We start from the raw sequence: 19397 nt of genomic DNA, 5'->3' as shown, positions 1-19397 counted from the left end.
CTCGAACACAGCTAATGATGACTCGGACTCGACTCGGAAACTCCTTGGGTGACTCGGACTTGGACTCGGACTCGACTACGACTCTCCCTAGTTGACTCGGACTCGAAGAATAGTGACTCGAGAGTAACTTAGACTCGTGAAATGGTGACTTGACTACAACACTGAGTCAAACTACACAATATACCTAAGAATTAAAATGAAAACACTCAAGTAAAGTACAACTACCTCAAAATGTTACTTTAGTATAGTAGTGGAAAAAATGTACTTAGTTACTTCCCACCTCTGTTGGACAATCAAAAGGGAGGGGAAACAGAGACAGGAAGTAAAACAAGACAACCCAGCTAGAAATGTTTCCGTTTCTAGAAGTCAGACCTAGAGACAGCTTCACTCTGGTGCAAAACTGCGTGTGCGAAGCCCACACATTTTTGTTTTAGCATGTGTGTGAGTGGGGAGATTCCCCTTCGATTCTATTGGCTCTAACGGTCAGAAAGAGATGTCCATCACCAAAATCGACCAATGGGTTCCAGAGAAACGGTAAAACCCCCATTTCCACCCAAATCACCTCAGAGGTGGATTTATTTTTGCTAAACCTCTCTAAAAAGGTCAAATGTCACTTGTTTTGCATCAATCTTGATACAGAGTACTTAATACAGTATATGTTGTACTTTGGATTACTAAAGCTTTTAGTCTACCTTACCATCATCCAAGGGTAGTTTTCACTGTAAGTAAAAAATAATGTTTGGACGGACACTATAATTTACAGTTTTTTACGATGTTCAATCTAAATTTTCTTTAAAAAAAAAACATCTATATTGATTCTGACTCTTCTGCATCCAACTCACAGGTTTATCATTACTTTGAGAAAAAGATTATTAATTTAACCCTTTTTAGAAGTGAATATGGTCATTTGTTCTGGGAATGTCATTTTCGAGCCTGAGACCTGAAAAACAGGCTCAGGGCTTAACGGGTTAAGAGCTGCCGACACAAATGGATGCGGTGCTTCCCTGACCGTCAAATACCGCCACCGATGGGAATACATTGCAATCAGTTGAAAGCTCTTTGCGTCTGTTTATGAAGCTAAAGGAGCCTCGGCGCGTCCCAACTGGACGCCAAAGGACCCTGACCAAGCGTCGCTCCTGGACGTTTAGGGAGTGAGAGTGTGTTGGGATGAACAGCTCGTCCCATTCAGAGGCAGGTGCAGATTCAAGCAGTACATGCCAAAAAAGCCGTCCAAATACGGTATAAACATTTGGGCAAACTGTGATGTAATATCATCCTACGCCTGGAGACTGCAGGTGTATACAAGCAAAGCAGCTGGCAGTTCTTCTGAAGTCAACCAGGGGATGAGGGTGGTCCTGGAGATGACAGAGGGGCTCCAAGGACACATCATTAGCTGTGACAATTTTTTTTCACGTCCTTCGGACTGGCTGAGGGGCTGCTCAGGAGAAAACTGGCCCTTGTTCAATCATTGAGCAATCTAGGGACCTAATAATAACAATAATGAAATATTCATTGAAATGTATCTTTTGAAAATTATTCTAGTTTTTTGTTCTTTTCAATAAAAAAGTTTTTCAACAAACTGGCATTTAAAGGGTTCAAATCCCCAAAATATAATTCATATTGTGTATGTCAGGCTGGAGTAGTTTTAAAAGATTGAGTCTTTTAAAGTGAAATAAATATTAATATATCATATTTTTATAGCAGTTTTTGTGAAGGTGGCATTTTATGGCCTTAGGAACAAATACGTTTTTTTTTTTAAGGGACTCAACATTGTAAAAACTGTCTCCTCTCGGATCAAAGAGTTTTTACACTGAACAGAAGGCCGTAGTGACTGTGACATTACACGGCTCTTGCATAAAATGTAATCAGAATCAGAATACCTTTATTAGTCCCACAGAGGGGACCTTTACATTGTTACAGCAGAAAAGAGCCAAAGACAGCTTAATATTACCTAAAGCATGCATAAAAAAAGTATTAAAGATTAAAAAAAAGAAATTATCATTTTAAAAAAGTTACACATTTTACAAAATACACATCCTGTAACAGTTCTGAGGATTTAGCATTTGGTATTCAACAACAACAGGTGCTATAGTCTGTGTTGTTGTTTGTGTGCAGGTCTACTACTGGTTATACAGTCTGACTGCTGCAGGAAGGAAGGACCTGCGGTATCTCTCCCTGAGACAATTACAATTGAGTAAGTGTTAATTGATTGTGGAACATTTTATTTTGGATTTAAAGATGATTAGGCAGGATAGAAATCAACCAGGTTTCTGGGTTCTGGGTTCTGGATTGCTAACACATTTTTTTTTTAAATTGCTCAGTTTCTCAGAACACTAAACACAATTCACAAAACCCCACACCCAAAGTGCAAAACACCTCATTAAATTAAGAACTGCACTCAAAACTACACAAACACTTACCAAGTGTAAACTTTTGCACCAAATATAACACACTTCATTCACAATACTAGATGGTTTGACCACCCAGCTACACACTGCTGAGCATCATCTAAAGCACTTTCATCTGTTATGGGCTATGCTCTGTACATAGAGGTTTATGCAGAGAAAGATTGCTTGAGTTTACAGAAATACAGTAAATGAAGAAATACAAATGAGTTGTTGAAAATATAACATTGTGCAACATGCATCTCAGCACATAGTTACTCTGCTTCGGATCTCTCTAAGTGTGATGCATTGTTTGCCAAAACCCAGTGTATAACTGCTGCTTCCTGTGCCTCATTGAACATCCTAAGCCTTCCACCTGCACCTCTTTGTTTCTCAGTCCTTCAGCTAAACAACAAAGATATAGTGGTTGGTCAGTGTCTCTGTTGCATAACAGTAAGTTTACCACAGTACATTGTGCAGGATGTTTGTACAGTTATAGTATGCAACATGCCAACAATTCAATTACAGTAATGAAGTAAATACGTTTCACACAACAGATATAAGCACCGATATATCATGAATTATGCAGAGCTAACTAACCTGTTTCAAGTCTAAGTGTCCGGATTACAGAGGCAACAGTAAATCGGCTTAGATTAGGCTGAACCCTCTGTCCAGCCTCTCATCGTCAAACCATGGTTGATAACGTTTAATTTACAGTAATAGAGAGTATTCTTCTTTGTCCACGTCCTCTCCCTCCAGCTCTACCTCTACCTCTCATTCTTTCTCCTCTCACTCTCACCCTACCTGTTCCTCCTCCTCTCACTCTCACTCTCACCCCACCTCTTCCTCTTCCTCTTCCTCTTGCTCTTGCTTCCATGTTGGCTTCCATTGTTGCTGTAAGAAAGTACTCACCTGTGGTCTTTTTATAGTGCTAACATCCTGATTGATGAGCCAACAATTATGCCATCAGGTGTTTGGTCAGGTGGAACGTGTTTCTTGATCATTGGTCCATGTGTGAGGCATTTTGAATATCAGTGTTTTAAACCAGCTAACACGTGGCTTTATGTCAGATTCCTGTGTCTTACGTGGAGAAACGTGTGCAGTGGTTTGCAGAAAGTGCCATGTTGATTTGCAAATTGTGTGAAAAGCTGAAAACGTGTTTAGAGTTTTGGAGATTTGAGCCAATGTTTTGCTCTTTGAGTGTCAGTTAAAATAATTGTGCATTATGTAGAATTCTAGTGTGTTAGCAATCGAAAAAAACTGTAACAATTTGTCAATTAGTCAGTGTTTCCTGAGAGTGATCATGATAATAATAATAATAATAATAATAATGCATTTTATTTATATAGCGCTTTTCACAACTCAAAGATGATTTACAATAATGAGGGAGGGTAGACAAACAAGGACAGGCAAACAAGTAAGTATAGTAAAATACAAATAAATAAATAAATAAAAAATAAAATAAATAAAAAAATAAATAAAATAAAAAGGCAGTCAAGAGGAAGTTGATTGAGAGGGGGGGGCTTATGGGTAGACAGCAGAGTTCCCGTTAGCCGGTAATTACCGGACTACGACCGGTACAATATCAAAGTGTCCGTTCAAAATAATTTCCGTTTAGCGCAATACCACATCAGTTGCGCAACTTGCGCCACTTATGTGACAGACAAGAAGAGTATGTGACAGACAAGAATAGTCAATTCTAATGTCTAACACTTCATGTGGAGAAAGAGATGTCCTGTATGGGTTGATTGTGCGTTGATCTGTTGGTAATGCCTCGGGGTTCCGGTGGGCATGTAAACAAATGCATAATGCTGCGCTATACTTTGTGGCCTCACTCGGTTGCATAGCGACACTTATTGTTTAGGTGTCTTTTAATAAGCAGAGTCCTATCATTAGCTAGAACTAGCTAGATCTGATCGATATGGACATAAACGCGAGTGAAGTCTAATCTGACGGGAGAGATAGATCAGCTGCTGCTGCTGACGAGTCGACACGCAGCTCTGCATGATCACATGCAGCGGTGAGCGGAACAAAACACACACTTCAGGTTAGAATATCACACGTAGCTATTTTAATTACCTCTCAAATTACCGTAACTAGTTATAGATATGTTTAGTTTTACTGTCGGGTCACTCATTAGTGATCCACGAGCTGCATGACACTGACGGGCTGTCAGGAGAGGGAGAGTGCTCCGTTTATTATTCCCGTGTTATTGTAAATTATTGTTCACTTTTGGATAATGTAGTTAATCTACGATAATTAGTTTGTTTAATATCGAATCATATCAATAAATAACAAAGAAGACCTTTGACCGGCACTTTTTTCATTTAGTCCGGAAGATTTAAACTTTAACGGACATGTTGACCGGCAAACATTTTTTCTGGTAGACAGAGTTGAAAAGATGTGTTTTGAGGCGGGACTGAAAGACTGTGAGGGACTCAGAGTCACGGAGATCTTGGGGGAGGGAATTCCAGAGCCTAGGAGCTGCCACTGAGAAGGCTCTGTCCCCAAAGCTGCAGAGTGTGGATGTGGGAATGGATAGGAGTCCGGCTGCGGTGGATCTGAGGGACCGTGGGGGTTGATAAGGAGTGAGAAGGTTTGTGAGATAAGGGGGGGCCAGATGGTTGAAGGAAATGAAGGCATGGATTAGTCGTTCGGCTGCGGGGTGGGTGAGAGAGGGTAGGATTTTTGCAATATTGCGGAGGTGGAAAAATTAGGTTTTGACTGTTTGGCGGATGTGAGGTTTGAGGGAGAGGGTGGGGTCAAAGATTACGCCAAGGTTGCGTGCCTCATTGGAGGGGGAAACAATGGTACCATCGATGGTGAGTGTTATGTTAGTGAATTTGCTGAGGGTGGATTTGGAGCCGATCAGTTTGAGGAAGTTATGTTGCATCCAAGTTTTAATAGCTGTCAGACAGGCATCGATGTGGGTAAGGGGTGGGTTACGGAGGAATTTGGTGCTGAGGTAGATCTGAGTGTCATCAGCATAGCAGTGGAAGTCCAGGTTGAAGTGGCGGAGTATCTGACCGAGGGGGAGGATGTAAATGATGAAGAGGAGGGGGCCAAGTACTGATCCTTGAGGAACGCCTTGGGTGACTGAAGCTGTGGCAGAGGAGCGGTTGGGGAGGGAGATGAAGTGGGATCGTTCAATGAGGTAGGACTGGAGCCGTCTGAGTGCAATACCTTCAATACCAATGTCCCTGAGTCGGGTGAGCAGGATGTCGTGGCTCACGGTATCGAAGGCTGCACTCAGGTCGAGGAGGATGAGAATATTGAGGGAACCAGTGTCAGCAGAGGTGAGGAGGTCAGTGAGGACTTTGACGAGTGCAGTTTCTGTACTGTTGTGAGGACGAAATCCAGACTGAAGGGGTTCATGAAGCTGGTTGGTTTGGAGATGGCAGTGAATTTGTTTGGCTCCAATGCGTTCAAGAGTTTTTGAGAGGAATGGTAGGTTGGAGATGGGGCGGTAATTAGTGAGGGAGGAGGGATCAAGACCAGGTTTTTTGAGGATTGGAGTAACGGCAGCAGTTTTGAAGGCAGAGGGGACGGTTCCATGGGACAGTGAGGAGTTTAAAAGGTTAGCAAGATAGGGGCAGAGGACGGGGAGGCAGGACTTCAGGAGAGGAGTGGGTAGAGGGTCAAGGGAGTAGGTTGTGGGATTTGAGGAACCGATCAGATGGAGTATTTCAAGTGGGGTAACCAGGTTAAGCTCGGAGAGGCGGCGCTGGGGAGGAGGAGTCAGGAGGTCAAGGGAGATGGGGGGAGAAATGGTAGCGGTGGAGGTTGGGGGAGATGCTTGTATATCAGATGGAGCTGAGAAGGAGTGGTTAATGGCGTTAATTTTGTCTGCGAAAAACTGGAGGAATGAGCTGCAAGTAGCGGAAGTAGAAGTAGGGAGGTTATCAGCAGGGGTTTGAAGAGCTTGTTGATTGTGGAGAAGAGGGTCCTGGGGTTACGGGAGGGGTCAGTGAATAAGTTGGAGAGGTAGGCAGATTTAGCGGCAATAAGAGCATCTCTGTATGCATTGAGATGGAGTTTGTAGCTTATGTAATGGAGTGTGAGGGATGATTTATTTGAAAGACGTTCAAGTTGGCGGCCTCGCAGTGCGGGTTTGAACCAGGGTGAGGAGGTCTTGAAAGTAACAGTTTTATTTTTGAGGGGGGCTAAAGTGTTGAGGGAGGTGAGTAGGGTGGAGTTGAGGTGGTTGAGCAGATCATCAGGTGAGCTGAGGGTTGCGTCCAGGGGGAGATTAGACGATAGCAGTTGATGATAGGAAGCAGGCTCTGCTGGTGATCTGCTCATGTGTCCCTGAAGAGGCACCCTGGGACTTGTATCACAGTTCGTTCTTGTTTTCCTTCCTTCTGCCGAACAGAGCTCTCAGAAGTCTTGCCAGAGCTAGGAACAGACCCATGACACCCATAGCCAAGAGCGCACCCGGAGCGACCACTTTGGCGGTTTCTTTTGCCTTACGCACCTGCACAGGGGAACAACAGACACTTGTATGTTAGTGAGCCAACTGCTTTTAATATTCAAAACGCTGTTCCTTTTGATGCAGTGTTAAATTACATCTACATGCGGCAAACATTTACTTTATTGGGTTTAACTTTATTTATTTTTATTCTGTGTTTTTTATATTTTTATTTTACTATGTATTCTTTAAAATGGTTCATACATTTGGTTGAACTTAAAAAAATATATTTAAATGATGAGGTTAATGGTTTGCCTTTAGATCTGAAATATGGTATGTTTTTTTGCCGGGGGCAACTTCTTCAACACAGATAAGATCCACAGTGAGGTTACACCATAGGACTTAAGGTTCAGAGACAGCTGGACAAATCTGTCTGTCTGTCTGTCTGTCTGTCTGTCTGTCTGTCTGTCTGTCTGTCTGGAAAAGTAGGTCCTGTTGCATGTATTTAAAGCCTCAGAGACCTAGGAGCCGAGTGGGAGAGAGTGCACACAAGCCTTTCTGAGTTTTGGTCCTAAAGATCTCGAACACTGTTGTAAAAGAAGAACAAGAAAGTTCAAAACCTTTCGAAGCTTCTGCAGTTTATGATTTGCTTGAACATGCTACAATGTCTGATGTTCTTTACTTCGTTTTAATTCAGTGGTTTGCATGTTCCATCTTGTGTTCTGTATGTATTCTATTTTAGATTGTTTTATTTCGGTTTTAATGTGGGTGTTTTTGATACTGTTATTATCAATAGCTACATCCCTCTCTACTTGTCCTTGTTGTAAAGCTCTTTGTGCTGCATCCCTTGTGTGATGTATATACAAACAGTTTGTTGTTATTGTTATTCCAAATATCAACTAACCTAAGACAACACATAATGTTGTTATGCTGTTGAGGGCGTTTTATAGATTTTGTATTTCCCCAACATGATACATTTTTTATGTGAAAACATTTTGTGTTATTTATTTTTCAGGGAGATTTCTTTAGTCCATTATTTGTATAAAGCAAGCACAATTACTGTATTTATGTTTGGTTTATAAAGATAATTCTTTTTACTCCAGCCCCCTCTTCGAAAAAGGGTCTTAACCGACCTGCCGGGACTCTGCTTTTCCGTAGCGCTGCTCGGTGGCAAAGTGCTCACAGTTCTTTCTAAGGACGCAGTACGGCACCTCTGTACCGACCAAAGCATAGGCGTTCGTCACAATGATGTGCGCCGGGCGGGGCTCGTACTCCTCATCCAGGCTGTTGTTGATTTTCCACTTGTTGGTTCCCACCACAACCCGTAGCTTGTCTTTCTTCACCAAGGCCTTCTCATGGGGAACAGCTATCATACTGGTGGAACTGTCACCCGTAACCTCAGCTATGAACAAAAAGGAAAAGAGAGAAAAATAGATGTACACTAAATACTGTAAGATATTTTGTGTGTGTGTGTGTGTGTGTGTGTGTGTGTGTGTGTGTGTGTGTGTGTGTGTGTGTGTGTGTGTGTGTGTGTGTGTGTGTGTGTGTGTGTGTGTGTGTGTGTGTGTGTGTGTGTGTGTGTGTGTGTGTGTGTGTGTGTGTGTGTGTGTGTGTGTGTGTGTGTTGGACTCACAGGCTGGTGACGAGTGGGCAATGAAGCCATCGCCCACATACACAGCCCAGTGCTGATAAGGTCCCTTGAAGATCTCAATCAAATCCCCAATCTCTGGGTTTTTATCGTATTTGGATTAAAACAGACAGAACAAATGTTTGACTTTGCAACAGATTTTTTGGGCAACAACAGCAGTTCATTGTGATATGAAAGGACCCTCCGTGCTAAACTAAGATCAGATAAGACTTGTATTGAGCTAAAAAAATACAGCTCTTTCGACACACACTATACACTATGCATAATGACACATCATTGCATAAGAGCCCACAAAGCACATTTTAAAAAAAAAACTACGGTTTCATTATATATTTTCTGATTAAGTGATTATTTCTTTACCTCCGCCATTATTTCACCTGGTTTCCACTGCTTTGTTTTCGTAGGTTACTTGCAGCACCTGTAGGGCAAATTAGTAAACTTTAGTAAAACTGCTTCATTCTCCCTTTAGTGAAAAAGTATCAATTACAAATAATCTAAATCCTTTAGGTAACTAGGACAATATTGGTTTCCAAATCAAATAAAAATATTTATGTAAAGTGTCTCAAAATCGTACTAAAGTACAATTTCTTTGAGTAAATGTACTTCGCTACAATACAGTACAGCACTTGCATAGCACAAAGCATTATTATTAACATAGAATCACATTTCATGAATGAATGAATGAAATAGGAATGATGAATTTAATGCTGCATAATGTAATATATCAATAGATAATGTGTGACATTAAATATACATTAATATTCACACCTGACCAAGCTAAAACTACAGTCAAAAAAATATATTTACCATAAGTCTTATGGTAAAATCCTATCTTTGTGAAGGTTATAATTTAAAAAATAGGAAGCTTTTAAAACAGGCATCTTCTTTTTCAGTTGTTCATCATTTTTGAAATTGGAGGCTGTAATTTGAGTTGCAGTTGATCAGAATCAGAAACAGGTTTATTGCCAAGTAGGTTTACACATACCAGGAATTGGTATCCTTGGTGTTTGTGGTGCATAGGCCTACATACACACTGTTAATGACAGTATACTGAAAGTTGTTGTGGAGCCCACACCCAGTGACGCAAACATGTGTCAGTAGGCCACAACGTCATTCACTTCAACAGCACCATACACTACAGCCTCCAAAACGATTATAATGTTAAATCAACACATCTGTTAAGGTTAATATAAGATTCATAAAGGTCAAATGATTGAGGAACTGTTGTTTTATACTGTCATACTTTTAACTTTATAATAAACCGACGAGCTTGTAAATGGACCATTTATTGTCAAAATATCCCAACAAGTATTTGTCATGACGGAAAGTGTGTGTGTGTGTGTGTCCCCCCCCCGTCTTTTTAGATGCTAACGCTTGAAAAGAAATCATTTAAATGTCACTGTAATAAGAGGAATTAATAGAGGATAAAAGATCATTCCGTTTCGTTTTTACGTTTTGGCAATCAAAATAAGCCACGACAACAGCGAGGCAGCCTAAAGCTGCATACAAACTACACTGTGTAGAGCTTTAAAACACGCAGCATCACGATAACAGAGCCTCGACCGACATGACAGTACACTTTGTGAATATTATTTTACTGAAACACAGTGTTCTTACCTTTAAATGTAAGCTTGGGTTTATGTCAGAGGCGACGTCCGAACCAAACCGATACTGACAGAGTTTATTAGCAGCTTTGCACTCAGCCCGTTTCCCCTCCAGCTCCTGAATCCTCATCTCCTCCCGTTTCTCAGCTCCTTCCTCATCTCCTCCCGTTTCTCAGCTCCTTCCTCATCTCCTCCCGTTTCTTCTTGGGCAGCTCGGCCTTGCTGAGACCTGGTTCACAATGAAGAGAGACAGTCAGTGGTGTAGTGGGCGTTGGACGCGGGGGTAGCCTACGCCGTACCCCCACTTATTTGAAGCATGATTTCTTTTTTTAATAGTCTAATATCTAAAATCATTGCCAGTGTTATCAGTTGCAAGTGTGTGTTTGTTGTAATAATGACGAAAACATAATAGGCAGATTTCACAGTAATTATAATGAAAACGGGGCTCAAGCTTTTATGCAACTTGATTTGAAGCGTGTGTGTGAGGGGCAAAATCGTGTGGGTGACCAGGTGTCCTGCACTGTGCGGGACTGCACACACAGCATTTTTATTATTTGTCCCGCGTCCCACACATTGAGACTATGTCCCGCATTTGAGTGATAGTCGCGCAGAAAGGCCGGATCGGTTCGCTGACAGCCGGCACCGCCCTTTATTATTATATTGTCTAAACGGCATCATGTAAATTGCGCTGACAGGGGACACATTGATTGATATGACTGCGATTAAATCAGCATACTTCTGCCAGGGGATGCCACCCCTCAACATCTCCTGCCACCCTCTTGCCACCACATAAATATTTTTCTAGATCCACCAGTAGGCTATATTTTTCGTTTCGTTTATTTAATAAGTTAATTTCAGGACAACTTTGGGAATTTTGTTTGTTTGTTTTGAGATTGAAATAGATTTTTGAAAGTGGCGATAGAGAGAGAGAAGCAGCGCTGTCTGCTTAGTTGTAATACTGTGTAGCTCAAGCCTTTATGCAATTTAGGCCTATAGCCTACATTGTTTATGTTACTTATATGCCTGTGTGTTCATGGTTTTGAGTCTGTGTGTGTTGATCGCAGCGCCGTCTGCTTTTTGCAGTACAGTAACTAAAGTAGGACTAAGAATACCGGTAGTTTTTTGTAGACCTGTCTGCCTGTTTTGTGAGTGCACTGCGCGCGTGCGCACTTGTGGTATTGTTTGGGATGACCTAATTTCAATACCGTCCGCCGCCCTCTTTGAGAAACATACACAACGCAGACAGACACCGCTCACAAAAGTATCAGATAGGCTTCAATTTACTTTTGAATGTCTATAATTAACTATAAAAAATATCGGTGTTTTAAAACTACGTTTATATATGTAGGCTACTTATTTTTACGGTTTGCATATGAGGTGGTCCGCGAAAATCCTTGATAATAAATAGTGGTCCGCATAAACAAAAAGTTTTGAGAACCCCTGCTCTACGGCATACCATCCAACCTCCTCAATAAACTCTAACATATCCAGAACTCTGCTGCCCGCCTCCTCACCCGCTCCCGCTCCCGCTCCCACATCACTCCCGTACTCCAGAACCTCCACTGGCTCCCCGTCCGTCAAAAAATCGACCTCAAAGTCCTCCTGGTTAATCACAAAGCCCCCCCTACCTGAAAGACCTGCTGCACCACCACACCCCTTCCCGCTGCCTCCGCTCATCAGAAGCCAACCTCCTATCCATCCCCACCCGCATCAATCACCGGACCTGGGGGGACAGAGCCTTCTCCGTCGCTGACCCCTCACTGGGACTCACTCCCTCAACCCATCAGAGACTGCACTGACCTAACCTCCTACAAAACACGTACAAAAACTCACCTCTTCAATCTGGCTTTTAATGTGCGATTGTTTTTGTATTATTTGACTTTAACTTTATATATTTATTTGTTGTTCTTTTCTTTTCACTATATCTGTAAAGCGTCTTTGAGCACCTGTAAAACCGCTAACAAAATTAATCTATTATTAATTATAATTATTCACATACTGTGCTGTAAACACCATAATTTGACAAGCTTTGATGTCTTAACTGTTATTGGTTTATCTGTGTTCATTTTCTAACAACGCAAAAAACCTTAGTCAAGTGCTGGCGTGGTTCCATCCATGTCGCATTTTATTCTTGCATTTATGGTTGCAGCCATTCAAAGTGTGGCATCTTTGGTTTGATTATTTAACCCATAATGGCATCAAGTTACAGTTAGAGTTACATTCGGAGGAAATATGAAGAGAACAGTTGCAGAGTCAAGTTAGATATGTGGCTTTAGTTTCCTTCCTAAGAAATAAAAGTGAAGGTGCAACAAGACCAAAATAACATAGTATTTGTTAACCAAATTCCTCGCCTATGGCATTTGCGTTTTGGCAGTGGGAACATTTAAATATGCTCGCGCAACAACGTCTCTCATTATTTACAGCAAAGCAGAAGTGGCATATCACCGACTTTATAGCAGCTGATCCAAAGCATCAAGAGCAAAACCATCCCAACATTTACAGAACTACTGATTTAAGGAAACAGCTGAATGATGAGGTGAGTATCTGCTTCTGAATTATATATCACTGTAAGAATATATAATGATAATCAAAATGTTTATTTAATGTCTTATTGAGTTCAAGGGCACTAGCAGCATCTGAACATATGCATCTGAATATAAATGTTTCCAAACCCTCTCTTCATTCTACACCTTTTCTATTCTATATTTCTTTTTAATTTCCTTTCTTAGAGGTTTCAAGTTTCAAGGCTCAAGGTTTGGATATTGTCATTCTACAACTCTGGGTTACCCAACAAAATGAAAACTCTAGTCCCTGCATGCTGAACAAGAAAGAAACAAAATAATGTTATGAGCTCTCATCTCAAACAGTCATCACCTTAAACCCAAAGTGAACGCAGCGTCTGTTTTCCCTCTGTCTGAGTTCTGGGGCTTCATTTATAAACGGTGCGCGTACGTTCAAAAAATGGCGTACGCCAGTTTCTACGCAATCTTTGTGATTTATAAAAAACAAACTTGACGGGAAAACATGCGGTCCTCCACGCAAACTCTAACCCATGCACGCACTAAGCAAAACAACGGGAGAGACGAGAAACTGCGACACTGTTGGCAGAAGGAAGAATGGAGAGAAATATGTGGAAATAATACCATAAATAAAATGTTACCTCTCATTTATCATATATGAAGAATTCATTTTCCCAAATTGATTAAAGCCAATCTTAAAAAGATTTAACAAACGCCTGTTTGAGACTCCTCAGTGCACACAAAAACATAACTGGGAGAAATAAATAAATATTTATTATTTAAAACCACCTCGAATATGATGTGTTAATGTTATGAAATGTTTTCTCATAAATGATGCGGTAAGCAGGAGGACAGAATTACGTCTAAACTGACGTCGTTTTGCATTTCTATAGGTTGTAGATACGAGCATGGTTTTATATACTATCACGTTTAATCGTGTTTTATGCCGTTTGCCAAGACTTGATAAGTCGCTCCTAAAACACAGGATGTATGGAAACTAAGAGCACCATATGTGGTAAATTGTACAGCTAATTGTTGTGACTCGACAGATATGTTAGGTGTAGTTATGTTTTTACTCTAGTTTTGTGTTTTGATCTTGTCACTTCCTGTTTTTATTTTGAAAGTAATCTTTTCCTGTCATCCCAGATCACACATTTCCTGCCTTTGTGTGTTTCCCGCCCTTGAGATTGCTTGGCCCTGCCCTGATTGTTTTCACCTGTGCCCATCCCCCTCACCTATGTATAGCCCTGGTGTTTCTTTGTTCCTTTGTCAGTTCGTTATGTTTCATGTCGTGAGAACCTGGGCCTTTTTTTACTCCTGATACCTACCTTGAGATTTAGACCTTTTGCCAAGTGAGTTTTTGTGTTGCTCTACAACTTAGCTTTGGCTATTTAACTGCTTTCTATTTTTTGAAAGTACGATTTAGTTTTTGTTATTAAAGAACATTCTATTTTTGGACAACTGTCTTCGAGTCCTGCTTTTGGGTCCTGCGTCCTGTGTCTCGGTTCATAACACTAATATAACACAACACATTAGTTGTATTTCCTTTAACTGGTGGATTATGGATATATAGTTGCTGATGCAAAAGCTGGAACACAAACCACCAAATACAAAAACATAATTTAGATCCAGTCGTCATGACTCCACTCCGGAGGGATTCCAGATCATTTCTTAGAGTTTCTCATCAAGGGGGGGTCTCCTGTCCCCGGTACAAACACACTGCCTGAGGAAGGCTATGTGTATTTATTTTGTCATGAACCTTTTTCGGACCACTTATTTATTTATTTTGGTGACGATCCGACCTCCATGCTGCTACTCTGTTCAAACTGCATCCACCAAACAATATGATTTATCTCCACCTCCCCAAAATAACCAAAATCTGACACGGTGTGAGATGTCTTTTTAGATGTTCTGTCGTCATTTCCTGCGATCTTCTTCATGCAGTCAGTCAAAATGAATAAATGAATGAATGGACGTTTCTTTGACTATTTATAGGCAAATATGGGCGTTACGTGAAGCCCACAAAAGCTGCACCGCATTTCGAGTCGGTTGTGATTTATAAAGGGAAACCGGCGTAGGAAGTGCCGTATGCACTTTCCTCGCCGGTACGCAATGTTTGGTTAATCGAAAAATGTCGGAACATTTCTGTACCTATTTTTTGGATTTCTACTACGTAAGCAACCTACCCACGTGAATCCTACGCACAGCGTTATAAATTAGGCCCCTGGCCTCCACAGGGATCTTCCCTGACAACCTTTAATATATCCATGAACACGATTTCTAATTTCAGTCGCCAAAGGAGATTGTCCAATTCAGGTCCCTGATAAGTGTGTCTCTTCTATTTGGAGACAATGTGGTTCTGTTGGCAGACCATGGTGTCCAGCAATCATTGGGCCCTTAGCAGCTGAGTGTGAAGCAGTCAGGATGAGAGTCAGTACCTTGAAGTCTGAAGCCATGGGTCTATGCCAGAAAACGCTGGAATGCTCCCTCCGAGTTGTGAGGTAGTGAAGGAGTTAAAAAATGTTTGCCCATGGGCAAGAGGTAAAGTAGAGTGTGAGATTGATAGGCAGATTGAAACAGAAGCAGCAGTAATGCATGTGTTGTGTTGGTGAAGGGGGAGTTGACCCCGAAGGCAAGTCTCCCATTTACCAATCGTTCTTCGTTCCAACCCTCGCTTATGATGATCTTTAGGGATTAACTGAAGTGGATAATTTACTATCTGCTTAATCAGTGTTTTTTGCTCCATTCCTTCCTTCTATTCTCCCTTCCTCTACATTAGTTAAACAGTGTGTATTCAAATGTTGCACACTTCAGAGGCATTTCGCCCAATGCCCCGCCTGTGCTGGATTCTCTTGTCCCATATGTGAAACCCATTGTAACAAACCTGGGTGTACGGATTGAACCTGATTTAAACTCAGATCAATTCTGTGGTCAAATCCAGCTTTTTTCAGCTAAGAATTTGAGCAATGGTCAAGCCTTTCTTTTCTTTTAATGACTTTGAGTGAGTAATACATTGTTTTATATCCACTAAACTGGATTACTGCAATGCTCTGTACATTGGAGTAAGCAAGGCTTCCCTGTCACGCCTACAGCTGGTCCAGAATGCTGCTGCAAGCCTCCTTACATGGACAGGCAGGCGTGAACATATTACGCCTGTACTCGCCTCGTTACATTGGCTACCAATCCATTTTAGAATACAATTTAAAATGTTACTGTTTGCATACAAAGCCCTAAACGGTGTAGCCCCACCGTACCTGGCAGATCTTTTAAAACCATCCACACCCACACTGAGGTCTGCTGACAGACTCCTTCTGGTCGTCCCAAAATCAAGGTTAAAGCAGCGAGGAGCCTTTGCTGTTGCAGCTCCAAAGTTATGGAACGAATTGCCCCTCAGGGTTAGACATGCTCCAACGCTGCCTGTTTTTAAATCTCGTTTAAAAACCCATTTATTTTCCCTTGCATTTACAGACCAGGTGACACTTGTGCTGTTAAATTTGGGTTTTTATCTTACTAGTGTTTTGTATTGTTTTTACGTCATGTCGGAGAGTTATTCAGTCTGTGGCTTCTGATCTGGTTTCATTGTCTCGTGTTTTACATTTGTTTCAGGTCCTGTCTGTTTTTTATGTATTAATGCTATGTTTTTTTGTACAGTTGTTGATGTACAGCACTTTGTTTAACTCTTTTGTTTTTAAATGTGCTATAGAAATAAAGTGGATTGGATTGGATTTTGTATTAAACTATTCAGGATGTTTTAAAATATTTTTTATGTTTTTTTTTTTATTAGTGCTGCTGAAACACTGGTGTCCAGACTGAAGGCCCTGCAGTGCCACTTCACCTGGGACCTTGACCTCAGCAGGTCCTTACTTTCACGTTGTAGGGACAACTTGTTAGACATTGGTACAGATAATGGAAACAGATGGCTGGGTCACATCTACAACCTGCGAGGGTTCATTCAGTACAAGCTGGGATCCAATGAAGACGCCCAAAGTTTCTTCAACAAGGCTACAAAGGCCTTCAATACGATGAGAAACGCAGATGTGGGCCCCTGGTTGGTGGTGAACTACGGGAACCTGGCTTGGCTGCACCACCACCTGGGAGACCAAGCAGAGAGCGAGGCCTACCTGTCAAAGGTCGACGACCTGAATACAAAATACCCATCTCCATCCCAGGAGGAGCTCCACCCAGAGATCTACGCTGAAAAAGCCTATACGCTGATGACGTTTAACGGCGACATAAACCTGGTTGCAGATTACTTCCAGAGAGCCATCGAGATGCAGCCGGACATGGTGGAGTGGAACAGCTGGCATGTCTTAGCGTTATTGTATGCTTCTAATTACTGCAGCACAGGGCTGGATGATGACATCTTTAAGAAAATGAGAATTGCCCAAGAACAGGATCCAGAGAACTTGTACCTTGCTGCTCACTTCCTTTGTCAACGTGCCGATAGAAGAGAAAGTGTTGAAGATGAAGCACGTGAGTTAGCCACAAAGGTTTTGAGAAGTCCTGTCGGCAGCTACAGTGGTTTAAAACCATTGCTATGGGTTTACAGAACATATATATCTGATGATGAGGCCATTGATTTGGCAGAAGAGGCTCTGAAGAACCATCCGGATGAGCGTTATCTGAAGAGACGTGCTGCTCTCTGCTACCAAAAGAGGCTCCTTCACAATAAAAGTCCCCCAACGAAAAGCATGATAGACAGAGCAGTCAGTCTCCATCAGGAGGTGATTGCTCTTTACCCTGATTCTCCACTTATGAGGAAAATAGACCTTGCCGCGATATACGCACGCACGTCACATGATGGTCAGGCTAAAGCCGAGCAGATATATCAGGAACTGCTAAAAAGTGATCTGGAACCTCCAGGCCAACAGGTGCTTTTCAACTGCTACGCAAAATATTTCCATTTCCAAAAACAGGATTGCAAAATGTCAATACGATATCACATGGAGGTAGCAAAGATACAGCACCAATCCTTCTTTCGTAAGGACAGCATCAAAGTTCTGAAGAAGATTAGAGACAAAGGCAGGGACAGGATGTGTGGAGAAATAAGGGAGTTTCTGGCAAACCTGCAAGAGCCATAGTGTTCTTAACAGCTCAGGGAGAACAATCAGAGAAAAACATAGGTATTGCACTGCCTACAAATAATCTTATTGATTGAGCTGTGTACTTTAAAGGCAGTTTTAACAAGTGTCTGCATATAATTAGTAGACAGAGGCTATTTAAAGATATATCTAAAAGCTTATACTTATGTACTGAAAAACTGTCAGCAGTATCTCGATTTAGGAAACAAGCCAAATCCTTTATAACACTGGTTGTTGACATGTTGTTTTAATTAATTATGTGTATGTATTCCTTGTGCACTGTTCCTTCTAGAAAAATACTCTATGACCTATGAAATGTGCTTTGCCTTAAGCTTTTATTTGTGTTATATAAAAATGTGTGATTGGTATTTCAATATATTATGGATGTATAACCTCAATAGTATTGCATGATGCAACTGGTTGTATGTCAAGAGTGCCTCTATACTGTAAAAAACAATAAAAATGCATTGTGTAAATCAAGACATGTACTTGTTTTTGGTTTCCTGGTTGCTTTAGGGTTAACCCTTTCATGCATGAATTATGAAAACGTCAGTCAGGATTTGTTTACCAAGTGTTCTTATTGCTCTTGGGGCATTACAAACAAGATTTGAACATTAGTTTTTTTATCTAGATTTTTCAAATTTTGAAAATAAATGTTTTATATGTCCACTCAGGTGGTCAGTATGCGTCTAAGTTTGAACTGAAGACATGTACATTTTGAAAAAATTATAAATAAAGATGTGCAAACTTAAAATTACATTATAATAACATAAGTATATTGATTTACGGCCCAAAAAGATATTGCAGATGAAGTATTTTCAAGAACAACAGTAGCAGTGACAGTATGAAGTGTAGTGACGTCCACTTTAGTGGACAGGTGATTAGTCATATTTTCCTGCAAACATAAAATCAATACTTTGACAATTTATGAATTATATGATTCCTTAGTTGTTACTTGATGTCACTAACATTGTTATACCTGCAGGGGGCGCTTTCAATAAAAGGATTGGGAAGATATCGACGAGTGATTAGGTCCATCTGGCTTTCTGTCGTCTATCTTGGTTTAGAGAAATGTATCATGCACTTACACTGACTTTCCACTGAGTGGCAGTGTAGGGGATGATGCAATAGGGCAGGGGTTTTCAAAGTGTGGGTAGGTGATCCTCCCCTCAGAGAACATAAGAACAGCCGCACCCCCCCCCTCCCAATTATTATTGCTGTTATTATTATTATTATTATTATTATTATTATTATTATTATTGTTGTTGTTGTTGCTATAATGCAGGGGTATTCAATTGCATTTCAAAGAGGTCCAGTAAGAGAAAATGTAATTAAATGCTCTGTTTTCGCTGTCTACCTTCCGCCATTTGAAATTACTCGGACTGTTTCTCTCCTCTTCGTCTCTGTGTGTGTGTTTGAATCTATCGTGCTGACTGCACCGATTTGATTGGCTGAGTAGCGTCACCTCCTTAAAACATTAAACAATAACTTTTTTAAACCTTTTTATTTTTATGTTTTAAACATATTGTATAAAACTCCCCCACTACTTGGACTATTCCTTGCACCCCTCTAGAATAAGCCCGAATGGTCTCAACCATATTGCATCAGTAACGTGCACTTGTTATTATAACAAGATCGCAAGGACGCTGGTAGCGATCGGAAAATTGAGTGTTGTTCAGTTTGTGTGTTGTGGAACATGCGTGTCCGTGCATGAAAATATACCACACACCCAATTACAATTGCATGTTCAATT

At 41.0% G+C, this 19397-nt stretch overlaps 2 protein-coding genes across 2 annotated transcripts; one reads left to right on the top strand and one right to left on the bottom strand.

Annotated features, from left to right (window-relative positions):
- Nucleotides 1-1320: 1320 nt before the first annotated feature.
- LOC307035437 (interferon-induced protein with tetratricopeptide repeats 1-like) lies at nucleotides 1321-18124 on the top strand. The gene is made up of 3 exons (XM_079674736.1): nucleotides 1321-1331; nucleotides 12466-12580; nucleotides 16348-18124. Exons 2-3 carry the CDS (start codon nucleotides 12573-12575, stop codon nucleotides 17642-17644), a joined length of 1305 nt encoding a protein of 434 aa, XP_079530862.1. The 5' UTR covers nucleotides 1321-1331; nucleotides 12466-12572; the 3' UTR covers nucleotides 17645-18124.
- Nucleotides 6390-8534, bottom strand: LOC307035439 (phospholipase A and acyltransferase 4-like). Its single transcript, XM_079674738.1, has 3 exons — nucleotides 8426-8534; nucleotides 7926-8194; nucleotides 6390-6858 (listed from the first exon to the last, which is right to left on the bottom strand). Exons 2-3 carry the CDS (start codon nucleotides 8163-8165, stop codon nucleotides 6718-6720), a joined length of 381 nt encoding a protein of 126 aa, XP_079530864.1. The 5' UTR covers nucleotides 8166-8194; nucleotides 8426-8534; the 3' UTR covers nucleotides 6390-6717.
- Nucleotides 18125-19397: the final 1273 nt, after the last annotated feature.

This window comes from Notothenia rossii (assembly GCF_949606895.1).
Source record: "Notothenia rossii genome assembly, chromosome: 4".
NCBI classification, from domain to species: Eukaryota; Metazoa; Chordata; class Actinopteri; order Perciformes; family Nototheniidae; genus Notothenia; species Notothenia rossii.
This window is presented reverse-complemented; position numbering and strand designations above follow the sequence as displayed.

What these genes read in the sequence shown, in the direction of transcription:
- LOC307035439 (XM_079674738.1), bottom strand. Translation starts at nt 8,165, where the DNA reads ATGATAGCTGTTCCCCATGAGAAGGCCTTGGTGAAGAAAGACAAGCTA. An exon ending in GAAAAGCAGAGTCCCGGCAG is followed by an intron (nt 6,859 to 7,925) that starts GTCGGTTAAGAC and finishes TCCCCTGTGCAG; the next exon opens with GTGCGTAAGGCAAAAGAAAC.